At 37.9% G+C, this 27,464-nt stretch overlaps 1 protein-coding gene across 4 annotated transcripts; it reads left to right on the top strand.

The window, feature by feature from the left end:
- On the top strand, nt 1–27,399 carry MGARP (mitochondria localized glutamic acid rich protein). 4 transcript variants are annotated; one of them, XM_026106149.2, is made up of 8 exons: nt 1–203; nt 1,861–1,964; nt 3,054–3,156; nt 7,819–8,052; nt 22,015–22,173; nt 22,905–22,952; nt 23,992–24,035; nt 25,646–27,399. In XM_026106149.2, the coding sequence occupies exons 1-6, from the start codon at nt 119–121 to the stop codon at nt 22,949–22,951; spliced, it is 732 nt and encodes a 243-aa protein (XP_025961934.1). In that variant the 5' UTR covers nt 1–118; the 3' UTR covers nt 22,952; nt 23,992–24,035; nt 25,646–27,399. The 4 variants fall into 4 exon arrangements, with proteins under 4 accessions (XP_025961934.1, XP_025961932.1, XP_064366793.1 ...); XM_026106147.2 differs by having other exon boundaries at nt 22,015–22,182; XM_064510723.1 differs by lacking the exon at nt 23,992–24,035.
- Nucleotides 27,400–27,464: the final 65 nt, after the last annotated feature.

The raw sequence follows: 27,464 nt of genomic DNA, 5'->3' as shown, positions 1-27,464 counted from the left end.
GCTCGGCCCGGCCCCCCGGCGGGGGCATCGGTGTCTTGCGCGGCGTCTGCAGCCCTGCACTGCCGGCAGCCCGTGGGCACCGTGCTGCGCCGCTCCGGAGCGTCCCGCCGCTGCCGCTATGTACCTCTGCCGCGCCGCCTCGCAGGCGCTGGCCGCTCGCCTGAGCAGGGCTCCCTCCGCCGCGAGCCGCCTGAAGCAGCGGGGTAGGTGGAGGCCAGCGGCGGGAGCCGCGGGGCGCGCGAAGGTCGGCGGCGGCGGGGGCAGCGGCAGCCCCGCCCCCGGGCGCGCGGCGGGGCGGCAGGTGCGGCTGGCGCGCGCCGCGGCCGTTGGCGCGGGGGCCGTTGGCAGCGGCCGTTGGGGGCTGCGGGGCGCGCGGCGGCTCGGCTGGGTACGTGTCGCCGGTCAGCTCCGTCGGCGTTAGGCGGCGGCTGGCCGGCTGCCTTTCAGCCTTAGCCCCATTCCTGCGGTGAACCGGCACCTCCGCGGGAAGGGGCTGTTCTCTGCCAGCGCTGCGCCTCGCTCTTCGGAGAAGCGGCTCAGGCCAGGTCGTGCCCTTCCCCTCCCTTTCGGTGAAAATAGATTCTCGTAATAATTACGGATGTAAATCCCCCCGCCCCGAAACTAGGGAGCTCATCGTCTTCATCTCTTCTACTCCCGGGGAAAAAAATAAAGGTGGAAAATCAATACAGCGGTTTTCTCTGTAGTCTCATCGCGCTGCGTCTTTCTGGGGAAGACGGCGTGGATCAGCGGGGTGTGTTGCGACCATGGCTTTTTGCCGCATCACGAATTGTGTAACCAGTAGCGAAAACCTTCCGGCCGTGCTGGGTGGTTTTGAGCTCACTGAGCACTGTCGTACCTATACTGAACAACCTTTAATAGGAAATTATCGATGAGAAAACACTACAGCATTGTATGTATAAATGTTAGAAAATCCATTAGGATGCCTGAACATCGAAGAAGAGTCTGAAAAGTACGTCATGAGACAGATGATGCTGAATGTAACCTGGCACATGATAGTGATAGTTTGAGACTATTTTTGCAGCTACTGATTGCAATGGTCGGAGCCATTTTATGTTTTATGAGAGCCCCTTCCATGAGATATTTCTTATCTGTGCTGCTCATCTAGGATGAAGCTATGAAATTCAGCTGAAAGCTTTGGTGATGAACAGAATTACATATATTTATTATTCATAGGTCATTTTTTGAGATGTACAGTAGAATTCCAAGGCTTTTGCAAGCATCAAAATCACAGAAATGCTGAACAAAAATAAGCAGCAAATACTGCCATCATAGTGAAATAAGTATTCAATTGGTGATAAAATTGTATAATCCTGCCTGCCTGCCTGCCTGCCTGCCCTGTTGGCCAGTACTTGAGGTTATGGATTTTAGCAGGTATGTAAAGGTCAGCAGTCTATTTGGGAATGAAGGAATGTGAATTGAAAGGGAAATGCTTTTTCTCTTAAAGTGCTCTGCTGCTAAATTGAAAGGGATCTGTTACTTTTGATGACCTTGACTGCAGCAGGATTGCATAGGACAGGTACTTTTATGTGTCCTTAGGTAGGACATGTCTATGCAGACTAAATCCAATACTTGGAAGCTGACAGGCAGGCAGTGTAGCTCACAGAAAATCTTTAATTCTTTGGGCAACCTCAGCCTTTTATCTCATTTAGTTAGGCACCACGCCTTGTCATACTCAGTTGTGCAAAACGCCATGATAAACTGTACCTTCCAGTTTTGCTTCAGCTTTATATTTAAATCATCTCTCCCCATAGAAAGAAAGAAATATAGCTTAGATCTTGTAATTCTGTTTTGTGATCGTATTTTAGCAGAACTTTTCCTTAATATCAATGATTTTTGTAGCACCTCTTCGGCAGATGTCATCTGGAAGTGTTCCTGGCTCTTCTGGAGAGAACATGATTTACTATCTCCTTGCTGGTGTTGCTGCTTTTGGTGGTTTATATTATGTAAGTGTTTGGAAGTGGATCTGTTTGTGCTCTCTGAGTTGACTTGATTTAAAGTGTGTTCTATGCTAAAGAATACAGTCAAGGTATAAATTGCATCAATGTAATGTAGATGACATAGCATATAATAATATACAATCTAAACTACAAAACTATAAGAAGTCAAAAATAGGTTAAAAGAACTAGTGAAACTGAATGCCTGTTGCTTATCTATTTTACTGTTACACTGATGTATAGGGCTGTTGTAATTTTCAGTGGAAAACATACTTAAGACTGTGAAATGAGTGTATCTAAAGATGGAGTAAGGCTTCTACCTCCAACCCTTTGCCTTTTCTTGTCAGCTGCAAACATTAAGACCATATCAAAGTAGGTAAGACACGTGAAGCTGTATCTGAACCCAGAAGGGGAAGAATGTGAATCCCTTTGACTGGGGCACAAAGAAAAATATAAGAATATTAGTTATTAGGAAAGCATGTTTAAATTCTGCAAGCATCTGTGTTTTTTCCAATTTTTCTTTAATCACTTTCTTCCTCACATCTAAATATATCAGACTTTGTGCTTCACATCCCTAAAGCCTCCATTTTGTAGTTTCCTTTCCCTCCATGATTTCAGATAGTGACTAGCACATCCCAAAGAGATACGTGTTTTCCTCTCCCACAAAATAATCCTCTTAAACGATAAGTAGCTTCTACTTGTTCAAAATGTTCTTAAGGTAGAGTTGTGTGATTGCATATCTAAAAGAATAATAAATTCTACTGCTGTTGCTTTTTTTATTACCTTACCTTTTAAAAATAACTTGTCCTTACTTATCTTTTTAAATATTCTGTTCCATTCCCAAAACACTTCAGTGTTTTGTGAAAGCTGCACATTATCTTGTATTTTACTCACTAACAATGGAGAAATATGAAATGTTTAAAAACACTTTAGTATAACAATTTTATTTTAGTCTTGTTTGTATTGATTTCATGTCTTTCAAGACAGGCAATGGCACTTATTCAAAGTGTGTGTGTTTTGTTTTTTTCCTTCTCCCCTTCATGTAACTAGTAGCTGTAGGGATGTAGCAGTAAGTTTAGATACGTCATTTCCTTTCAGGCCTACAGAACAGTCAGTTCATCCCGCAGCAAGTATATTGAACATGTGAATATTCTGCATGAGAGATCTGAGGGGCGGAAAAGTGAACATTTGTCGCACAAGGGTGAGTTGAGCTCTTTTATCTTTTTTTCCCCCCGGGTACATATGGATTTGGAGCCGGCTTCTACCTTAGCTGATCAGGCCTTAAAAGTGTCATCCCTGTCCTTGACTGTGAGTAAAGATTGTACAGTGTTCTATTAGAACAGATTTTGGAGAGGAATTTAATGTTGAGGCAGTGAATCTGGCTTGTGATCAACCTACAGGAGTCTCTTTGGATGAAAAGAGTTAATATGTGAAACATTAATTGTATATTGGGCATTAGCATTTGATGACCAAAAGCTTAATGAAACTTGACTAAAAGCATAATGCTGTCAAAATCAGTTTTGTCCTTTAGTTTGTTTGTGGGGGCAGATTATATCTTTCTCTCAGCCAACAGTTTGGCTCCAGGCCACATGTCATCAGGGAATGCATTTGTTCAATCACAGTATGTTGAAGTAGGAAAAAAAAATATTTCTTTAAAATATTGTAAAATAAAACCCATTTCTAGTTCCATAGCTTTGGCTTTGTCATTTTTATGTTACAATATTGTTGTCTAATAAGCAGACACCGTCTAAATGTATGACAATTCCTTCCTTACTACTTCTTGCTTAAATAATTAGACCAAGTTAGATCACATACTTGTGATGGAATGTTGTTTGTGTCTACCTCAATTAGTGTTACAAAGAACTTAATCTAAAAGATAGAAGTTTAGCAAGCATGGTCTTGCTATGAAAAGCAATTAAAAATGGTGTGGTAAGGATCTCTCTCTCTCTCTAGTTCTTATTTAAAAAAAAAAATTTCTGTTTAGAACTGAAGCCATAGCACTTGAAGCTGTTCCGTATTTATTTAATTGATTTAATGTATTTGCGTGCACACAAAGAATACATTTGAATAGAAAGTGCTGTGTTTTTAAAATTCCTCTTCAGTATGAGAATATGCTTTAGATTTTCTGCCTCTAAAATTAATTTTTGAAGTTGTTAGTCTTCTTGAATGAAGTTACACAATGTATGCTTTAGTTTTAAAGCTTTAAAAATTAAAGATACTGAAGTTTAAAATGGCAAAATACCTTTATTTCTCTTCTCTTTATTAGCTGAAAACAATGCAAGTTTTAAATTTCCTCTCTGGTTGCCAATAGTTTGACCAGGTTTTAATTGCCATCCTTCCTTGTCCCTGAAACAAAAAATCTGAGCAGGACTTCTGAAAATTTAGGCATCCTTTGATGCAGTATGCTGTTTCCCCTTCATAAATGATGAAAACACAACCTGTCATGCCCTTGCTCCCCCCACCCCCTGCCCCCCAAACCTTTATTGGAACCAAGGCAGATAAGCATTCCTAGAGTTCAGCTGTTCAGAGAAGAAATGATGGCTACTAAAGCATACTCAGAAGAACTCAGTAGCTGTAAAAGGAGTAGACAGATCTTCTAGGACACACAAAATCATATTATTATATTCCACTTTTTTCTTAGCGTTCACTACTACAAGGTACGGAGAATTTTAACCCTAGCCTACCAAAATGTTTGAGTGGGATATTAGCAAAGTCAGCAGCACTGTTTACACCCTGAAAGCTATACCTATATTGCATGTGACTGGGTTAAGACTACGCAAGGCTCTGTAAATTATTTCATTGTGACTTCAGGTACTCTCCAGACATACCATAATTTGATGCCTTGTGCAACTTAATAACTTGCTTGCAGAAATGTCACAATTAATGGCAAATGAGTGCTGCCTCCCTTATTATGGATAGTAAGAAGTCTAGGATACTTCTAGTATTAGAAATATTATTCAGTATTAGACTCCTGACAAAACTTTAGGTTGAACATTTCTAACTGGATGTTCGAGCTAATTCCAAACAACAATACAAATCTACTGTTGAATCAGCTTTAACATACCTTTTTCTATGGATTTTCTTTTTTAATCCTTTGTCATTACCAACTCTGTGCTCCCAAAAGAGGTTTCTGCTCCTATTTTTCCTATGGAATCCTCTACATGCTTTCTGAAAAGCCTTAACATCTGTCTTCCTCTCCTTCTTTTCCCCCCCACACTCCTTGCATAATCATATTTTTGTGTGTATCTTGTCGCACACTTACTATATTGCTTTTCCCAGAAGTGCCACTGCAGTTTCTTTCTCCTCACATTCTTTAGATCCAGTTAGTTCTTATACTTTTTTTCACACAAGCGTCTCTGATAAGAGATAAAACTCCTGTTCCCAAAGTAATCTAGCATTTTTAACATCACATAAAATCAAATTTCAAAATAAGCTATTAAACATAGTGTTAGTAACAGTATGAAATGGTGGATAGAAAAGCAGCATGTCAAACAGCACATTTGTGGCGTATTTGCTGCATGTCTAGTGGTAAGGTGGAGAAAACTTTCTAGCTGGAAGAACTTATACTTACAGTTGGGGAGCAGCTGATGAGAGGGAGACTCATCTGAATGGATTTCAAGATTCAACAGTGTTTGCCCCTATTCTCTCATCAGTTCCTCATTCTGAGAAAATTCTCCACTTGAGTCCAAAATCAAAATGTTTGTTTAAAAAAAAGAAAAAAGCATGTAGCAAACAAGGCAGTCCAAACAAGAGAAATAATCAAATGCTATTCCAGGTTTGCTTCTTTATTAGTAGGTTGAAATAGTATTTAAAAAGATGAGATGGTTTAAAAAAAGATGTAAGAGCAGATTTTCTGTAGCTCTTCTTAATGGAAAGCTACTCTCAAATGTAGGAATGGATTTTTAGAAGCCCCTGGAAGAAGCCTGACTAGAAATAGCAGTAGGAAACCTGGGACATCATTTGAACTGTAAAATGTTTGCCTTGCAGAATATTTTACTTGCTTATTTGGCAAACGGTACAGATACTGTCTTTCATTCTCATGTCTCTCCTTTAAACTTATTCCTGATCTCCTTTTTTAGCAGTGATTTTTCTTTTTAACTTTGTGAAGCTGATTCAATCTTTCTAATCATTACTTTGCTTTTACACTTTCCAGACTAAAATACAAGGGAAATCTCTTTCCAAACCTGAGGAAGTTAAATACAAAGGACAGTCGTTCACGTGTACCTTGCAGCCTACCTTGGGATGACTTTATGCCTTCTATTGTAAAACTCCGTACTTGTGAGACTTTAAAAGAAATATCTGTGTTTGCAAGGCCAAACCATATTGAGCTACTACTGAATCTGCTCTGTGGAAGGCAATTTTGAGATTGAGAAGCTGGCTGTTCTGAATGAATGCACTCTATATTTGACTGTCCAATAAAATGTATTGAATGTTGAGCTTGGCTATTAGTCTGTTCTTTGTGTAATCAGTTTAGTTTTTTGAAAGATAGCTTTCTCTTAAAGGGACATGGTCAGGTTGCTTAATATAATGTGGTTTTTTCTTTATTCCTGATCAATGAGTAAACTTGTATTTAAATTTAAATATACGAAAAGATAGCCATGAACTGGCATAAGAAAACCAACAAGTAAAATGATCAGTTCTTAAACAGATCTAGAAGGATAAAATAAATTCTGACTATGTCTCTTTAACCTCCTTTTTCCCCCTTTTTCTGTTCTTGCTTAGTTTGCAACTATATTCAAACTTTATTTCCAGTTCTGTTTTTCACCTGGTGAGTTGGGTCTACTCACAATGAACACTTGCTATATTACCTCCTCTTGTTAACTTGGTTTTAGTGCATGTTTGCATGGTGTTTGTGCATGTCTTCTCTCTTGCTTTGTGCTGTTAGTTTTTAATGATTTGTCTCAGCTGAGTTTGAAGTAATGCATGCTTGTAAAAGCTTTTTCAGATTCTACAGAGTCTTACCCACAGCAAGGTAGACAGTTCTTCAAGAGAAAGCTGGGATTTGCAAAAAGAAAATGATCAATCATAAGTGGTCATAATTCCAGTAAAACTAACTCTGGCTGTTTAAAACTTACCATTTATTTTCTTATTTATGCATCTAATTTCAGTATGGGTCTCCTATGTGGCTCTTACTGGATGTCTGCACTGCAGTCAGAAGTGTGATCACAGTGCACTCAATCTAGCCCTAAGCAAGCAAGGTGAATAGGGCAACCTAGAGCTAAGAGGAGGCACAAAACCCATCCAAGAAACTAACTGTGTGTTGGGCTCTGCGTTGTGTAGTTATCACCAGCCGAGTTAGCCATTTTGAAAAGAGCTTATGTATTACCTGCATGAACTGAAGTCACGCCATACACTACAGTGCACTTAAGCTGTGAACCTGACTGATGATGAGTTACATAAAAGCTTTAAAGTATGGTGGCAAATATCTTACTCCACATGTGATAATCTCACTGCTGAGTGCAAACAGGGCAGGAATCCTGTTCCCACGAAATCCATGTGTGTTGTTGCTGACCCTTTCAGTAAAGGAGGTTTGGAGACACACTTGACATGGTCCCTGTTGCTCCCCCACCCCCATCTTACAGTCACTTGCTTTATGCAACACTATTTCTGTTATTACAGTAAAGCAGTTGTGAAGCTCAGTTATTAAGAATATGGTTTCCTGATCTTGTAAACATCTCTTTTGGTGCTACATTAGACGAGTGAGATGGGCAGATTAACTCTTGATTTCTTGCCTTTGTTCCTGACCCCAAAGCTTAGCTTTTCATTTTTAATTGAAATGATGATGGTAAAAAGCAGTTGGTGAGTTTATGTTGCATGCACGCACTTTACGCTTTCTTTATTGTATTAAATAAATCCTTAAAAGGTGATGAAGAGGAGACAGCTGAAATCACTGAAGCAGAGACAGCCACAGAAGAGACTGATACAGTAACTGCTGCTGGACCTGCAGCGCAGGATGAGAGTTCTGGGGTATCCTCAGAAACTGGAGGGGAGAGTGGCTTACCAGCTGCAGATGTACCTGCTACTGTGGAGGGAGCACAGCAGGAAGCTGCTGCTAACTTGGAAGCTGCTGCTAATTCAGAAGCTGCTACAGTGCAAGGTTATTTTATGAATGCAGTTTGTGTCTGTGTGTTGTGAGTTCTTAAAGCACTGCTTCTTGCTACAGAATGTTGAGAGCAAACATCAGCATTCCCAAGGGAGTTTGTCCTGCAGTGAAAACTAATTTAGGTGTTACCTTGACATATTGTGAGTGTAAGGTAACAATAACTTTCAAGGAAGTTCATTCAATCCATGCCTCTAAGTGTGCTGCCTGTGGTACCAGCGTTATTGTCTAAGACCAGTAGAATGAAAAGCTTATTTTACTGCCACATTCTTGTCTCTTTTTCAAGATGTTTATGTCTAAGTTAGCACAATACACTTGCTCCAGTGATCTGGTTCTTAAGAGACTGTTAAGGAATGTAAATGCTATATTTTGCTATTCCTAAGACATTTCACGGTAGCTCGTATAGCTGTGCTATTAATGTAACATCAGTAGAATCTTGCGTATCAACTGAAATGTCACTATGATCTCGGTGATAAGGAAATATCAGGTTAATTTTTTCAATGTTGAATAAAACATCAAGTTAGTGTTAAATACTTAGGTCAATTAGAGGCTACATATCAAGTATTCTGAGCAGTCACCTTGTTTGAAATATTTTGGTTTACCCTACCTTTTTAAAATCGCAATAATACAAGTGCTAAAACTATCCATAAGTTGCATAAATAATACGGTTATAATTTAACTTGATTATTAGCAATCAAATTTATTTATTGCTAAACTGCAAGTATAGACAAATCACTTATCCTTTTACCTTTAGCTAAACCAATCAAAAGTTGAAAGGTACGCACATAAAACAATTACAATTTTTCAGCAGATAGGAAGTAACATTTACATTTGGTATCGTCAGTTAAAAAAGTTGCAAGCCCTTGATGAAAGGGAAATTTCACTGTAATTCTGGCTTTGGAAAGGAAGACTTCAGTGTGACTAGCAAGTATGATTTTCAGCTTGTCTTAAACGTGGAACTTTTACTACACACCTATTTTTGACCTCATTTGACAAAACAAGTGTACGTATGTGTGAAAGGGTAGCTCCTAAATGCAAGTCAAACTTTCTTGATGCTGAGATTTAAAATATTTTGACTGATAGACTTTAGATAGTTATCATAGCACCTTGAAAGCTATAAGCAGATACTGTTCCATTTGTTCTTTCAGAATTGTTTCCTCCTCTTTTTCCTTGGTGACCTTTTATTGAGCAACTGATGCATCTTAATTGCTTTTTAACAAATGAACTTGGGAGATAGTGCTGTGTTTCAAATGACAGACTTCTGTGAAGGTTCTAGATATGAATGGGATTTCAGCTCATGTGTGAATTCTTCCTGTGCTCATCTGCAAAAGAATCAATTATAAATAATGTATTTTAAAAAAATATTTGGTCCAACCTGTTAAATGTAATACGGCTAATAGAAAAGTATGAATAAAATTTGTAGTGACTATTACTGTTTACATAAAAAAGATATTTACAAGAGAATAGTTTAAAAATACTGAGTCTTTAAAAATCTCCATTTCTATAGAATATTCAGGTTATCTTAAAAAAACAGAGAGAGAGGAAGGAAGTAGCCCCGTAAGTGTTAAGAGTTAACAAACCAGATATGTAAAGACATATAAGATGTTTTTAAATGTCTTGGAGTGTTTACCTCTGTCACTCTGCAGAGCAATTGCAAAATTTCCCTTTAAAGAAGTGGACATTTCCTTGTAGCAAGAAGTGGTTGAATGTTCCTTTCATAATGCTTATCTAAGGATATTTATTATTTGCTTGATATTGTAGTATCTCACATATGAGAAATGTTCCTGTCACTCTCTTGAAGATGAGGAAGTTAAGGCTCTTGAATCTTTCTTGAGAAACATTGTGCTTAAATGGACTAAGTCTCAGGATCTAATTCCAGATGTGGTGACTTTGTGTAGTTAGTGGTATTTCACGAGTAAACACATGCCTTTCAACTATTAGTTACTGCTGGTGTTGATTGGAAGTGGATGTGGTGAATAGATGTTACTGATTTCCTAGATCTTTTCTTCCCTGGCAACATAGCTATGGAGAAACTCTTCTGTTACTTGGATATTTAAAACAGATTCTGAGGGCTTTTTCAGACGTCCTCTAACAAGTCTTGCTACAGAGGCTATTCTTCACTGTGTGGTAAAGTTGGCAGAAGTGAACCTGTGAGGGATAAAATTGTTGAGAAACACTTGCATATTGTTTCAGCCATCTTTCTTCCAACCTCTAATCAGGATGTTACATATTAGGCATAACACTTCACATCAAACAGCAGAAGTTGTACTTCATCTCGGTAATCGCTAGACTCTAATGGAAGGGAATGTGCTGACCAGTGTAGTGTTGCCTGTTCCCTTCGGCATTGCTGGGATGTTATAACTAGATTCTGAGATCATGTTTTTGTGCTAGTTGTACCTAGTCTTTCCTGCCACAGGTCACTAATGAAGACTATTTTAAATAATTATTCTTAACTGTTGTGCTTAAATCAAGGGTGAGCCACATAAATCTCATAAGAGTTCACGTGAGGTTCCTCTGCCAGGGCTAAGTTGTGCTAAAACTGCCACGTAACCTGAATCCTGCCATGGGAGGGTGTAAGTCAGCAGAGGCTCATGTCACCAGGTCACCTTAAAATTAATCTGCATGTCTAATCTAGGTCCACACTGCAGTAAAACAACGACTCCTGAAGCATTCGTTCCTCAAGTCTCCAAGGAATTGATATATGGCTATGGCTTTTAATCACATGTAGCTTTTGACAAGCAGCATGTGGTCTCATGCACGCAAACTTAAGCTAGCATCCCAGGCTTTAAAGCTATGTGAAAGGTACGGTTTTCATTGACATAATACTTAAAATAAAAGATGGTATTTTGAATCAAAAGTCTATGATCTTTATGTATTAATACTAGTCGGAGTGTTTACCTGCAGTAAACAGCTTTTTGTATTAAAAAAATTTTTTTTATAATCTTTAAAATCATTCTGAAAATACCCAGCTATTCTGTATTTAACCAGCTTAATCATTTATTGTATTCTCTCCATTTAGAGAAAAAAGTTGTCTGTACACCTACTGAGGTAGGGAAGTATTTTCTTTTAGAACTGACAAGGGAAATGGAGGCTTACTCTGACAAGGATACTCATTTAAATAACCTAGTAGTTTTGTTGGTAGCTTGATACTACTTCTGCAGGTATTCTTATCATTGCCATTAAACTTTTGATTATGCAAATTAAAATTGTTTCTTTTTATCTGTAAGGCTTTCTGAAGTACGTTTGGAAATGTAAGGAACCGAGCTAATTCATCTCCAGCTTCAGTGTATATATGTGTGTGTATAAACAAATAATATGTGTGTATATGTACATGTTCAAAAAAAAAATAACCCCACCCTGGATGTAGGTACTTTAATATTTAATCAGGGTAGTTGCAATTTTAGGAAGTTAATTACAATTTTACCTGGCTGGAATTTTATCCTTGCCTCAATTTAAATAACTTATCCTCCACCGGTATTTGAAATACCGGTGCTACCAGGGAAATGCTGTATTGTTACTCTGCTCTCATGGTTTTAGCTTCCTCTAAAGTGACTCTTAGTCACTGCCTGATGCTGGTAAGTTTCATGCTATTTGCTTTTTAGCGTACACTGTGTTTGTGGACTATAAATTAAGATTAATTAGTCCTGAGATAGAATAGATGCTATGAAATGCACGGATTGGCAACATACTATTTGCATTAGGCCTTGTTTTTGCATTAGTGATTGTTTTAGTTTTTGGATTGATGTTACAAACTTTTCTCCGACTCTGGTATTGAGGCTTGAGGTTTTGATATTATCGACTGGAACAGCAAAAGCAATTATCCCAAGGCCCTGCTTTCTCAGACTTCTGACTTCTGCAGCAGCACACTGAACAGTGTAGATTCTTTTCTAATTTTGCAAATATTGAATGATGTGGACTCTTCTCAGTTTAGTATTTCAAACACTCTTCTTCCGTGACTGAATTTAGGAAGGTTGAGTAACTAGGTTTGGGGAGGATTAGTGTGTGAATGTGCCAGTGTTTTCCATGTTAAGCTTTGAATGGCATTGTAATGCCAGTTGTCTGCATCCTAGAGAAAAGAATATAGGCTGCACTGGACAGGAGTTGCTGCTTTCAGTAGAGAACTTTTGCTGACCCTGGCACAGTGATGCCAAACAGACAAAAGCGCCCCACATGATCAGTGTATATTATTTGTGCTTGGTATGTTACTAAACCCTATGTGAGTATTCAAATGCTTTCTAATTTATGCTGGCACAATGGGAGTGTTTTGAGGACTGCTGAAAAGTCCTCAGTTACCTGTACCTGCTGATACTTATTCAGTCTTTCAGCATTGAGTTGCATGGTAGAACAAATGCATTCTTCTAATTATATTTGTTTTTGTGAGATGCAGGAAGGGGGAAAACATGTTCAACCTGGAATTCTTTACAACCTCAGATGGGGCTGGTCAGACCTTTTTACTCATGATTATACCACCGGTTTACAGTTTGAGTTTGGGCAAGTGACTATACTTTTTTTTTTTTCCTCCTTTAAAACCTTTGTCCTTCCCTGTATAGATCAGAAGCTTCTCTTAACAGGTGTATTTGCCATTTTCATACATTCAAAGCCATTGCATTAAACAGATCTCTAGATGTAGATTGGTGCAACACAAGGCAAGTGTAGACTGAAGGAAAGTATTCACATCATCTGACTGTATTTATGCCTAATTACAGACTATAATAAAGGTCTTCTATTCTGAATCTCCTTTTAGAGGAATCTTTTTTTCACTGAGTATAGTATTCTAGCTAGCTAAATTAGGCTTCTAGAAAGCTGAATTATATGAATATTGCTTTACTGGGCAGGTATTCGTATCTGTGGAAACTGTTGTCTGTTTCTCCTTCACATATATCACTTTCTTCATTTGTCCCTCTGGCTGCTCTCTTTATTTTCTATCCCCCTGATTGCCATACGTTGGCCACTGTTCTCTTATCTTTCTCCTGTCTTTTTCTTCATAAAACCAAGCTTGTAGATGAGTCATTATAGTGTAAAGAAACAAAATTTTTGTAGAAAGAATGTGAACAAAATTTAGAAAAGGCCTCTGTAAAAGATTTGAGTATCTGAACACATAAGCTGGTACATAGGAGAGACTATTCAGTTTTGATCACCTTATCTGAAAAGAGAATTTTACAACATGCACTGATACTTTTGCATGTACTGATGTTATTACTATATGAGGAAAAAAATCCAGTAAAATGGAGAAAGGCTAGCACTTCCCAGCGAAGAGTACAAACATAAGTGTGGGAAAGTGGTATACAGAATAACTACATTAAAATCACCTGTCTTTCTATTTTTCTGTTGCAGAACAAGGGTACGAGTAACTACATTAAAAAAAATTAAAACTGATGAAATGACATAAAGTGAGTTATGTTTAAGTGATAGTAACTAATTGGTGAGCAACAACTTTGACTCAACCTAAGCTGTTAGCGTTTACTTCACATTAAAAGTTAGTACCTGTGTTCTTTGGAAGAGTTTTAAAAATGCAACATGCAGAAATAATACTGTATATATTAAAGATTCTGTCGCAATGTAGCAGAGATATTGAGAGAGTATCTCTAATACAGAGATAATACTGCAGTATTGAGAGAGCAACAGTGACTTCTTTCTGTTCTCCTGTGGCGGCAGTGCATGCAAGAAGAATGATGGAATTTTTATATTAATTTTTGGCCAGTGTTTCTCATTGCAGAGAGAAATGTCTTTTCCCCCAAAACAACGTGGTGACCTTTGCTCCTTTGAAAAGTATCCAAGTGAATAAAACTCAGCGCATTGCTTCATAAGAAAAGTGCTACAGAAAATGCCCATCTTTAAATGTAAAATTTTGTTAGAACTTCTGAAGGATTTTATAAATCAAGTTATTAGAGCATTTCCATATATGTGTTTATATTAACTCGCACTAGTTTTCCTCGTGATTTATTCCAATCAATGAATAGATGTTTGTTGAAAAGACACAATGTGGATTGTTTCTCATTTCTTTGAAACTTAGGAGGCCTGCAGTCTGGATGCTTTAACACAATAACAACTTTGTAACAAATATAAAATGATGTACTTGATATTTTGCAGTACCTCATGTAATTTCCTTCTGGATTAACATACTATGTACATTATATACAGAGGCACTATGTACATAGGCCTTATTGTGATCATTACAGACATCTCTCTGAAGCTTTTTTTTTTTTTTTAAATCATCCATTGCAGAATAAGCTCATTCGTAGCGAGTCTTCTAGTCATTAGCATGAACTAATGAGGCTTTTTTAGGAACTAGTGACCTACATTAGGCATGAATAACCTGTGAAATGTTTGCTTGAACGGAGGTGCTTCTTTCCTGCTGTTTAGAAAAACATTTTATTTTTAATGTGCCTCATAACCCTGTGGTTTAGGCTTTCAGCTGGACTTCATGTTTATTTTTATCTGTGTTACTTATGGTTGGCTTGCAAAAAGAAAAAGCTAGCATATCTTAATAGTGGCAGAAATGATTAGGAGTCTTTCTCTGTTCCTCAGTTTCCCAAAGATCTTTGGCTCCAAGTCTCTAGTTCAGGTTAGCTTAAGGAATAGCTGAAATGCCAAAGGCAGAAAATTCTTTCCTGATATTAATAGGCTATAGTGAGCTATTATTAAGTAGAGAAGGCTGAGACTGGATACATTTCTGTCCAACAACAGATGGTTGGACCTGGGCCTCTGCAGCAGCCTCCTGAAGAGTGCCATTCCATAAACGATTTCTTGAGCAGGGTTGGCTTCAGCAGTTGCCAAGCCACGAGTTCCCACCCTCCGCACCAGAAGTTTGTGCAGCTCCTCGGTGAGCCATGTCAAGGAACTGATCTGACTGAAAAATAATCAGTGTTTTTCTAGATAATTGTGGGTTCTCTGATTCAGTTCAGCATGTAGCTGCAGAAATATTGGTGCTGCTGTATTGCACAGAGACAGCAACAAAGAGCAGTGGCAGCAATGAAAGCCAGTGCTTTTTCTGGTGGTTGAGCAATAGCCTATACAAAATCCAAAGTACTGAGGAGAGTAGAAGGATTTTAGGAAAACACAATAGCCAGTGCCACAAATGAACATAGGTGTGATATTTATTAATGTCTCTCCAGTACACTTAGGGGCACTATTACTGGGGTAAGGCCTGCACTCCCAATTTAGACACCTCTGCAACATTTAGGAAGAGGTAAATGGCTAAAGAAGTCACAAGTTGGTGTGCAAACCACCATCTAAGCCTGGAGGCTTAATTTTAGCCCATAAGAACGCCTGAGCAGGGGGGTTTCTCTTTTCCTGTCTGAAGCTCGAGTGCTAAATTTGCAGTGTCAGAGATGCCTACATTGGTCTGTGTTTAACCAACAAGTAGGTTTTTCTTCGAAACCAAGCATTTACATGTTAAATATTGTTCCTTTCCGAAGAAATTATTACCTGGGTGGAGTAAGATAACCATGTTAAATGTTCACTGAATAGAAGGCTACTGAGTAGGGAAAGCATGTTTGAAGTAGTCCTGAGGGATGACAGTGCTTGGGTTGTTCCTGGTAACTACCTGCATCCTACACCCTGAGCTTGCTCTCTCTTCTGATCACTGAATCCTGAAGTACTTGATGACTTTATAGGGGAGCATGCACAGGTTTGCATATTTTGTCCCAAACTAACCCAGTGATTATTATTTCCCCTCTTGTTACTGAGGTGGGAGATGTGGGTTTGGGCCTCTCTAAATGGAGGAGGTTGTTGAGTGCAGGTCTGCCATGCCATGATGGCATCTCAGCTTCCGATGTACTGAGTGGGGGGGGAAAAACAGGGAGGGGGCCTCTACTGTTACCATTACCACATGTTTTACAAGAACTGTTCTTTAAGGAACTTTTTTCTCTTCCTTTTCCTTCAAAGAAGAAAGTATGATGGAATCGTAATACGTTAAATTGGTCTGAATGGGAATCACAGTTTTTTACTTCTACTGTTTTGCTCCCTGCTAAACTTGATCTAAGGGAACCAGGTGCTCCGACCTTGTGTGCTCTTATTCTGCAATCTCCCATAAGTACATTCTTGAATTAATTTTAAAGCATGACAGAATTCGACTTTCTTTAAGTGGATTCTATTTCACTGTCATTTTTGATTAGCAGTTCTTTAAACTATGAAAAGCTTCCTCCTCTCCCCCCGCCCCGACTCTCTGAGGTTCTCTGGAGAGAACCTTTTCAGGCTGGGGAGATTATATAAGCAAAAGTATCATGTTCTAGTTTTCTGAAAAAGCTGTAAATGAAATATTGTATCTTTTTTCACAATTATTTGATTATTTTTTTCCTTTGGAATTACTGTGTGACACTGGTTGTGTTATAGCTTAAAATATCAAGGCCTTTTTTGTATTCCAGCTTTTGTTCATGTGCATTATATAGCTCCAGGCAGATGCCTTTTGTATTATGCTGGGCAACTTGTATTATTTTAGCTTAATAAAGCCAAATTCTTCTGCAAAGAATTTTTTGAAAAGTAATTGAACATGATGTTCTGCATTTAGAGATACCAGACTCATGCTGACTGCTTAAAAAGAGCTTGTGAAATGAAAGATGGTGCGCTCAGTGAAATGATTCACCTCAGAAAAATATATTTTTACATCTAAAAAAAGGGGGGAGGGGGAATCCATGCCTATTCAGATTTTTTGTTCATTTTTAACTTAAACAACATAGGTTCTACTCCTGAGAAGGCTGTGGTGGGTTTTTTTTTTGGTCTTATTATGAAACTTTCATCTTGGTTTAAAAAAAAATTCCTACCTTTCCCAGAGCAGGGAAAAAAATGCATATACTTCTCTTTTAAAATCAGGAACACTTTTCTTTTTCATGTGTTGTACTGAAGAAAAATATACTTACAAAATGACTTTAAAATTGAAAGGGGAAAGCTTAACTTTTCTAAGATATAAAAATATAATAAACAAGTTAATTATAATAAACAAGCCAGCTTACATAATTGTGCCTCCTGGCCATTTGTATTGGTCTGTCTATAAATTGGATCACTAGGTGTTAAAAAACAAGAAAATGTTTCAACACAAAACCTCTCCCAACAAAGCATTCTGATCCAGTACAGAGTTGACTGGCCAAAGTGGCAAAAAAAAAATTGTAGGATAAAATTCTGAATTCCAGGAGCTTTTTTTATTATTATTTGATCACTTCCCCTTATTTTAATGCTGCTGTATATGATGCCGTTTCCTTTATTTTTAGGTATTAAGAGAAAGATGTATTTCTTTCATAAGCTAAAGTGCCTCATCTGCATGAGGAAGGAGAGAAGTGGTTCTTTCCTTTTTATATTCATTCCCTTTCTATATGTAAAAGATTTGTTTTCTTATCAATTATTTGTTGACTATCTGCTACCTTAGTGGAAATTTGAAGATGCAAACCTCCTGTGAATATAGCTGATTTTTTGAAGTACTGCTTTAAGGTCTGCAGCTGTCATGTAAATTAGCACTGAGGGAACTTCTTTGCTGTAACAAAGGCAGATATCTTGTGCCCAGCATAGTCCAGACTTGGCTGGACAGAAGACTAAAACTTTTCACTTCCGACTTGTTTTCTCACATCTCTTGAAATGCTGACGGGTTGCTGTATGAAACCTGCTCGTTTCATCTGACCTTACTTTGGTCTCTCTAATCTTGCATTTACTATTGTTTTCTTTAGGAATTCTGAGAATCTCAAATTATCTGTCCACAGTTGACAATTATCAGATTGCTCTGTTAGCACCTTTCACACATGGTGTTGGGTATGAAACACAACTTGGTAAATTCAGCTTTATGATCACTAAACTCTAAAACCTGCCAACAGCACCTGTGTAGAAGTACTATCAGAAGCATTACCTCATAAAAAAATTATTGTAAAAATCAAGTTCTTCAACAGATTTCAGAACCACTTATTGTGATCAGGACCCACATTTGTTCCATACCTCCCTTTCATCTGCCTGCTTCATGGCCCCCCTATAGCCTACTATTCCCAGTGAGTAGTTGATGATTGCCGGTATAAGTCAATTCAATTTCTGACTAGAGCTCTGAGTCCCAGGCAAACTTCCAGGCTGATTCCAAGTAAATTACCCCTCTGCAATGTTTTAAAGCTTTTAAAGATGACTTATAGCATCTTTTTCCAGTTCTTTCCAAGTAGTAGGATCTGGATTCTGAAAGTCAATCTTTTTTGGTTTTTTTATTCTATTTTTTTTCTTCTCTCCCTCCTCTTTATTATTACCTGGAACAAAGATTCTTGACAGTTATAGAGGTCATGCAAGTCCCTGCTTATCGTGCTTCTGTGTTCTGCTGGAAAAATGCTGACCTCTCCAATACTCAGACAACTCAAATGAAAATCATAAGAATGTGGAGATGCAATTCATCTGGAATGTCTTCTGTTCTGCTGTGACTGCACAGAAATATAAAGTCCTGCTTTGTCTATGCTACAATTGTAGCCTTTGTAAGAGTAAGAATTGTGTCTTTAAGGTCTGCAGAAATAATTATTTTATAGAAAAAACAAAACAACCAAAAAACCTCTGATTTCCTTTTGTCTGTAGAATTAATTTCCTTTACTCAGTAGCAGCTCAAAACAGATGTGTTTTCATAACATAACTGGTTTGGTGTTGTGTTTGGTAGCAAGTGTAGTATGCTACTGCCCAATTATATTCTGTTTCTGAGCCTGCAGAAATTGTAAGAAGCTGGCAAAAAGACAGAAAATGGGTCACAGTCATCACTGCACAAGGAATACAAAGACTTCAGAATTTCAAAGTGGTCAGCTCTCGGATAACAACATGGAATCAGTTAAGATGCTTAACTTCTCTATGATTTATTTTGAAAAAATAAAGCTTAGCTTTTTTTAGAATTTGAATTAACAAAAGTTAAAAGTGATTTCAATTATATCATCTGTGAATTCCTGTAGAATGTCATGACAGGCTTATTAGTAACTTCAAAAAACTTGAACAAATAGGGTAAAATCATTCTTCCTAACGTTACAGAAAATGAGCCATCACTGTACTTGGCACAGATTAAAACCTCCCTAATGAAGTAGGGTGTAACTGCTGTATTTTACATAGAACGAGTAAGAGAGATTAAATAGGACTGAAAAAAATATGGAATACATGCACTGAGTTGTTTAGAAGTTCAACTGACTTTCAGAATGGGATTTAGTTTAACAGGTAGGGAAGCAAAAAGGAGAAATTCCTGGACTTTGTACTGCTTGTCCTACTGCCTGGTTAATAGGGAGGCAGGTTTGATGGACCCTGACATAGTCCTTTCTTTGAGATTCGCATTAGATAATGTCACAGTCACGATTCTGAAAGAGGTGGCTGACTTGTTTCAGGTAATCATTAACCTCGTGTTGCCTATGATCAAAGGAAGTCCCCAGAACAGAGAAATGTATTTACATTGTGAACAGAGTATAGATGATTTGTTCCAAGACCAAGCTGCGTACAAACCACCAAAAGTACCCAGAGAATCGTATGACAGATTAATGTTAAAATAGTTTTCACATTCCTGGACAGGTACAACAATAGGCTCAGGGTACTGGAACTGTGGTAGGTCTGAAAAGTGGTGGTAGTTCGGTATGGACTTGAGAAGAAACAAAGAAAAGTGTGAATTTCATCAAAATCCAGTCACTTGTATTGATTTTTGATGAATTGCGTATACCACAAGGCAGTCAGTACTCTGGATGCAGAATTGTGTCCAAATTCTTTTTCTGGATGAAGTTAACCAAAACTTTTACTTGAGCCAAAAGCCGTGCAGAGAGCCTTCCTGATGTATATGCTCTAGTGCATCTTTAACTATGAGGAACAAGTGTGACACTTTTCCTTTTTAAACAGGAACAGTAATTGAAATGTAATAGAAGACCACACAGAGGGGCATATTGCTTCTTGTTTTTCTAGATAGCTAATTCTAGCAATACTAAGAAGCTCATATCTTGTTTAGTGTTTAACAGTTTTCCATACATGTACTGATAAAACTTTAATGAGGTGATATGCAACCTCTGACTTCATATATAATCAAGAAATTCAAGAGAACTGTTGTAAAGACAGCAACAGTTACAAAATGAGCAATTCTTATTGTTACGATGCTCTGCTCAAAGCACCATATGACATTGAGGTAGCTTACTGCAGTTGCAATGGGCCAAAAAACAGTGCCAAAATGAGCTGTATAGGCCAGTTTGAATTTTTCTTAGAGATAATGCATTATGAAACGGACAATGACCCAGTGCAAGCTGCCACATCTGACGCGGTGAACAAGTGCGTCCTCATCATGAGCTATTTCTAGCTTTCTCTTCTTGAAAAGAGCAGATAAGTTGTGGCAGTGGAAAGGTTGTTCTTATGAAATTCTACCTGCGTGTGCTCGAAGAACAGGCATGAAAGCCACTTGAGAATTTTTCAAAAAGGGAAGTACTAGCTAGAGTTTTCTATGGTTTCTGTGGTCCCTAGCCAGGGACAATTATTCATATGTACAGACAAGGGTTTAAAAAAAAATGCAATGTGTATTGCAACAAGCTCCTTTGCATTTTAGGAAGTGGCAACTACTCTGCACAGACCATGATGGATAAACTGTGAGCAATCCATGTTTTGTTGCAGTAGGTTGCCTTTCTGATAGATATGCAGAACCCTTCAGGCTGGAGATTTTTATTAAAAAATAAAACAGCAGAAAAATGCATGTTGCTCACTTATTTGTTTACTGATCTGCTTTTATTAAAGCAAAAGAGATTGAAACAGTGAAATATCACACTAAATAAAAGTTAAGAAGACAAAAATACTGTAAGCCAGAGAGCAAAGTATTTGTAACATGAACTGAAAGTTTGATGTTACAAATTTAAAACCAGCAGCTAGTCCTCACAGCAAATATGTTGCATTGCATTGTGATGCTGACTATAAAATAAATTATGTTCTGAATTTTAAATGCACTACTTTTTAGTGTAGCTGTTCCCTATAATGACTAAAGTAGCAATTCCTGAATTTTTCTGTTGTTTCTTCAAAATTCAGTCAGCATTCTGTTAAATAAACTTAGATAGTTGATGTTCAGAATATGCCATAGTTAATTGTCTGCAAGCTGATTTTTGAAAAAAAACCATGGGATACTAGCTCTGCAACACTCCTGTTTACTGCATTTATTGCACTTCTGATGAAGCTGTTTAGTTAACTGTATTTAATATACAAGTATCTTGGTATGGGACACAATGTGTAACAACAAAGTCCCTGTACAAATTATCCTGCAGAGCAGTTAAGATGTGTGATGATGCTGAGACTTTTAACAGAAAGGTTAGAAGAATATGGTAAGAGAGGTTTTACTCAAGTAACATTTAAAATATAACTGCTGGTTGATGTGTTCAGTCCTCCTGCAGTGTTCATGTCTAAATGGTTGGACAAATAGACAGAGTACAGACCTTTTATACAAATACATTGCCTCATCCTTAATGAGTGTTGAAAGAAGGCTGGCTGACGGTCTTGCTACACTGGATCACAGCCTAATCCCTCAGCCTGATGTTAGGTCATTTCTACATTAAAACTGCTCATAATATCTTTTCAAAAATATGGAAAGATATACATCATGTATCTTACAATGTTGATCAGATTAGGCTTACTTCCATTGAAATGTTAACATTTATATCTTGCACATCATTAATTTGACAAAAACCAGAAAATAAAATGAGGGTATTTGTATGAGAATGCACACTTCAGAGAATATATACCTCTGGCTAAAGACACTGGAAGAGCTAGTGTTTATAGTTTTCTGCCCCAGGGCTAGGAAGAGTCAGACACTAGTTGCTATTTTTCCTGGATTTCCACTTGCAAACTTTTATTTGCATGCTAAAATGTAATCACCTAATAGGTCTTGTTGCCTTCAATTACTTGACTCCAGTCTGTACGTTAAGCAGGTACCTCACACGTAGTGAGCCTGGAGTGCTCTCCCTCATTTGTGCTGATGAATGGAGAGCAAAGACAAGACAATTATCTCTCTAATTTGATTCATAGAAACTGTGGGTGAAGGCTTGGATGTTGCAGTTTCTTCTGCCCATGAGGAAAACTTAGACAGTGTCAAAGAAGGAGTAGCCTCAGCAGCTCAAGAGATGTCTGATGCAGCCACAAGGGACCGGGACGCCGATGCTGAAGAGTCTGGGCAAACTTCAGAAGGTGCACAGGGTAGCTGCCTCTGAAATGCTTTGCTTCTGGAAAAAACTAATGGCTATTTGCACTGGACTAGCTGCAAGAGCATCTAGGACACATTAAGTGACACAATGTGTCTGCTAATGATGACTGTGTTTGGCATCTTAGTGTCTTTTGTGAGTAGAGAATTTAATTTTGAAATAATTTGCCATACTTTAGAAATAGGCATTACCAAGCTGGACCACTCGGGCACTTTGAGCTCAGTGCTCTGATATCTAGCTAAATGGTTAGATGTAAAGTTTATTAAAAAAAGGCAATTCTCCTTTTTGGTGCATGTGATGTGACACACTTTTCTTTTTTAGGCTTACTTAATTAGGAGGATGGATTTTTCCTGATTACATTCCTGTAAAGACAAATACAGAACACATGACATTTATAAACGTTGCAGTGCTTCAATGCTGCTATAAATGATCCTTTCTTATATTGTTATTGAAGGTGTACAATAAAATGTGTGTTAAAAATCATCACAGTGGAGATTTGCAAAGCAGTTTAGAAGTTGCACTAAACTCCATTAAAATTAGAGATAAGAAGGTTAAAAGGAAAATGCCCATATCCCTAATATTACTTTGAAAATCTTTCCCCTTCAGCCCAAAGGATTTGTCTTATTCATGGTTGAATAAGTCAGCTCCTTTGTTCTGTAGTTATACTACACTAAACAAGAGAAATGTTTCTCACTGGTATTTTGTCTCCATTTTCAGTTTCCACGGAAGGGATGACAGCTGAAGATGTTGCAAAGGAATCCTAAGGTACACAGTACAATTCGAGCGTGAGCTTCCTGCAATTCACCTTTCTCTTTTCCTCAGCTTGTGGCAATTGCAGCATGTGGAAAGCCTGCATGTACTTTCTGAGGGTGAATCTCTATTTCCACCCCCAACAAGTTCACTGTAAAAAGAACTTAACTGAAGTATTTCTTAACATTTAGGAATCATTGCTGGCATCTTTTAGAGGTAAGGGAGCAAAACTTCACTGTGATATTGATTGTCGCACTGGGTATTTACTTATGGCATTATTTTAGTCCCATGAAAATTGGATTAGGATGCAAGAGTTGTGAGAAATCTGGTTTTCTTCTGCGCAACCAGTGTTGTTTGGGCATCAACTTAAATGATATAAATATTGGGTTTTTGGATTATTGCCTTACCTAAGTGAACTCCTCTCTTGTCATCCTGAGTGTAAACACAGTGAAATTGTAACCTTCTGACCCGTTAAAGACATTTTGCAAGAGCAATCTCTTTGCACCTTTAGTTTCCGCTAATGAAAACTATTGAATACAATGCTCTTATTGGGCCCCGTCCCTCAGGGTGTGCCTCCTAAAGCACCCGACTAACTAGTTGACTAGTTGTTGTAGTCAGTGGGATTAAGGTATGCTTAAATTGCTAAACTGGCTTCATTAGTTTCCAGAATAAAATATTTTGTCCAAGTTTTGTGTTCCACACGACTCTGCTTTCCAAAATGGACTGCAAGATGGTGATAGAAACCTTAGGGAAAAAAAGGTTGGCTGAAATACGAACATGTATATTGGTAGAAAAGATATTAACTAAAACAGAAACAGCTGAAAGTTACGCAAATAAACCTCCCAGGTCAGGATTCTCAAGATTACTTTTGCTCCCGGTCAACAATTTGTATACTACCTTTTGGAGCACCAGCACAAGAGCGAAAGGAAATGGAGTGAAGGAAGTGTTATTTTTCATTGTACCCTGGAAATGTATGTACTAAAGACACTTAGGACATAACAATAAAGTTGTGTGAGTTCTTCTCAAGTTCATATTTGCTTATTCCATCTTCCAGTGCAATATAAAATAACAACGCCTTTTACGTTCCTGTGATAAAAGGTAAATATTATTAACTTCATTAATAAATCAACCAAATGTCTTGGGTCTTTCTTTCATGTTGTTTTAGCACTCCAAAATAATCAAAAAAATCCAAACCCAAACAACCCCAAAAGTGTAAAATAATTTACAGAATGCTTGTGTAAGATATGTTTCTCTACCAAATAGAATTACTGTGTTTTACTGGGAATAATGATGTGAAGAGGAATAGGTGTTTAGCGAATGTGAGTGGGACTGTGAGTGGGACGTGCTGAAAAGCTGCAGGAGCTGGTTTTGCTCAAGGAGAAAGCCAAGGGCACCCAACAGTATCACAGTGGCAAACCAAATTACCAAGAAATTGTCTCCACCCTGGGACACATGAGTGCAGTGCTATAATGAAAGTAACAGAACTGAATTTATGAGAGCTTCCTTTTTTTTTTTTCCTATAACTATTTTGCAGCCCTAAAATTGTTGCATTGTTGTTCCAGATTTGGACGGCAAATAATCCAGTTTCATTAATGAAGGCAGAGATAGTAACTGAAACGGGGGTGGGAGGGAAGGCAAGCTGTTATAAGACCCCTTTTATGAGACGAATTGAAAATCAGGGAAAGAAATAACTCTCTTTTTTGCCAGAAAATGGGTGCCCAGAATGACTGCTTAGATTGTTTGGGTTATTTTCTTGAAAAAAAGGACTTTTTATGAATATAGCATCATGAGGTTACAAAAAGCGTCCCTTCATGAGCTCAGTTTCAATCTTGTTGAGAAAAGAAATGTTTATAAAGCATTTTACTTCTCAGTGCCGCAAGATTGCTGCTGGACTGAAAGCCAGGCTGACTTTTTCTGATTTGCAAGTCATCCGCCACAATGCATCTCCAGTTAGAAGAGAGCTAATTATTTTTTAGTATATATTTAATATATACTAAGGGTATATACTTAGGTCTTAACTTTCAGTTTGCATTAAAACAAATTATACATTTTGAAAAATTCAAAGGAAAAAAATGAAAAGAATTTTGATATGAGAAAATAGTATCCAGTTTACTTTTAAAAAAATACTAATTATTCAGTGAAGGGCTAGAAGTAGTAGTAACGGATGAAATCTCAGAGGAAGCCTTGAACTGAGGCTGTTAGCATCTCTGTGTAAGCATATACTATTGTTCCACTTTCCTCTCAGAGTACAGCAATCCTTCTGTGTGCGGCTGCTGGCCCTGAATTCACATCGCCGTGAAGCTACTTACATCAGTAATCCCAGCAAACACAACTGGTTTACCTCATGCTTAAAGTTAATCAAGTAACTATTTGTAGAAATAAGGCTTAGTGGAATTTGTCCAACATGCAGAGGAGTTCATTACTATCTTAGCAACACAGCTGAAGATGAGGGACTCCTCGAAATTCTGCTTTGCTGGTGGTAGCACAGCAAGCTTTTACAAGCCATCAGATAAGGACAATTTACACAGATGAGGGCTCATATGCTATAATGCACTTAACTGATAATCAAAACTGATATCAAAACTGATAATCAAAAATACAGTGTGCTTTGGATGTCTGCAGAGAAAAAGTCGTGATGTATCAAGTCTGTTGCTGAACATCATTTACTCTTGCTTTCTCTAAAACACATTCTTTTTTCTTTTTCCCAGTGAGCAGCACTGAAGCCTCTGAAAAGTTTAATGGAAATATGGGCAATCAACCAGCTGATTCCTGTGTGAAACCTCATACTCTGCCTTGGAGACATAAAACAAATTGTGTAGTTTGTCATACCCCACACTGCTGCTTAGGATGAGGATTCATTACTGAAACAGACAACCTAACACGATTTAAGTTGGTTAGAGTGACACTTCTGTAATTAACCTCTCTGTTTTAGAAAGGAGCATCCAGTAATAAATGTCAAAGCACCATTCGGCATGTAATAAATACACGTAGTAAGAGAAGCAGTAGACTTAACTGAATCTGTGTCACATGAACTCATTTTAGTTCTAGTAGTTATCTACATTTATGCCTTACCTTTTGTCCCAACTCTGCTGCATAATTATAACATTGTACCATTCCATGCTAAATTTTAAGAAGAAAGTTTTACTATGCTAAAATCTTACTAAAATTACCTGTTAGTATTTTTAAATTGCGTCACGGGGGAAAATAGCAACTTGTTTTCTCCCAAGTTTTGATTTTGCAATAACAACCATAGGACATTTGGCTGTACAAAATCTGATTTTCCTCCCGCATAAACATTTTAGATATTATCCTTCCTTGCACAATTGTATCCAGGAGTAAGCTTTTTAAAAGTTTAAAGCAGTCTCCTGCTTTGAGAACATTAACCTTTTGCAAGTAGTAGCAATAGATACATTACAGCAAATTAGAGAAACTGTGAAAACCAAAATAATGCAGGTCAAAGTTATCATCAGTGGCTGGGAGTGGTGGGCTTCATTCCCACCGAACCTTATTGCCCTTGCAGAAGTCTTTCTGTGTTGTTCTGTCCCAGCAGGGACATGCAGTGGTGGCATAATGAAGTGGAGGTTTGAGAGAAGACTGTTACACAAATCAGGAGCGATACAGGCTATGGTAAAGCTCCTCACAGGGAACCTGGAGGTGGCCAGCAAAATCCCCATTAAAGACTACAGCGTAGGTGTTCAAATGTACAAGAATTCTTAAAAGCTAGTGAAAAACCCATAGCCTTGGAAACCTGGAACAAGCTGTTACTTGTCAAAATTTTCTCTCCCAGAGAGGGGCATGTAACAGCTCAGGCAGAGTTTGAAAAGTGTGGCATTTAATTCTGTTTTTCAAAATATGTAACCAGAAAATATTTTTTGTCTTGTTAGTATTATCTTAATAATAAATAATCTATAATGAATAACTGGTTTGTATGGCACTGTTCTCTTGAACCTGTCTCATATTATGAGTATGTGCATGTATGTGCATATACATGCACACATGTGCGCATCTACTACAAAATTTTCTATTGAGATTCCCCACCAGCTAAAAAGCATTACAGCCCTCCTGAAATGGTGATAATTCTAATTCAGTCATGAAACAAGGCATATCATATACAATTTATATAAAAACTGTGAATTACAAGGTATAACTGACTGCTTTTTCTTCCAACAGAACCTTGGAAAAATGTCAAAAAAAAAAAGTACTGTGTTATAACATTCCTACCCATCGTACAAAGAAACGTATTGTCCTCCCCCCATCACGAAGCAAGTTATAATAGTGTTCCAGTGAAAATACAGTCTATTGTTCCTGCACCTGCTTATGAATAACTAGAATAATGCAGAGGCAAAATCAGGCTCCCGAGCTTCAGGAAGCAATACCATAGCCTTCTACTTAAAGGATAAAGCCACTGTGATTAAAAGCACTTGTTGTAGACAAAGCTACTGGAATAAAAGTCTTAAATTGATATTTTGTTGGATAAGAGTCTATTTATCTTGTAGATTATACGTCCTGTGCTCTGCACACTCTTAA

The sequence above is a fragment of the Dromaius novaehollandiae genome, chromosome 4 (genome assembly GCF_036370855.1).
Source record: "Dromaius novaehollandiae isolate bDroNov1 chromosome 4, bDroNov1.hap1, whole genome shotgun sequence".
NCBI classification, from domain to species: domain Eukaryota; kingdom Metazoa; phylum Chordata; class Aves; order Casuariiformes; family Dromaiidae; genus Dromaius; species Dromaius novaehollandiae.
Note: the sequence above shows the minus strand (reverse complement) of the source record. Positions and strands in the feature narration are given on the sequence as shown.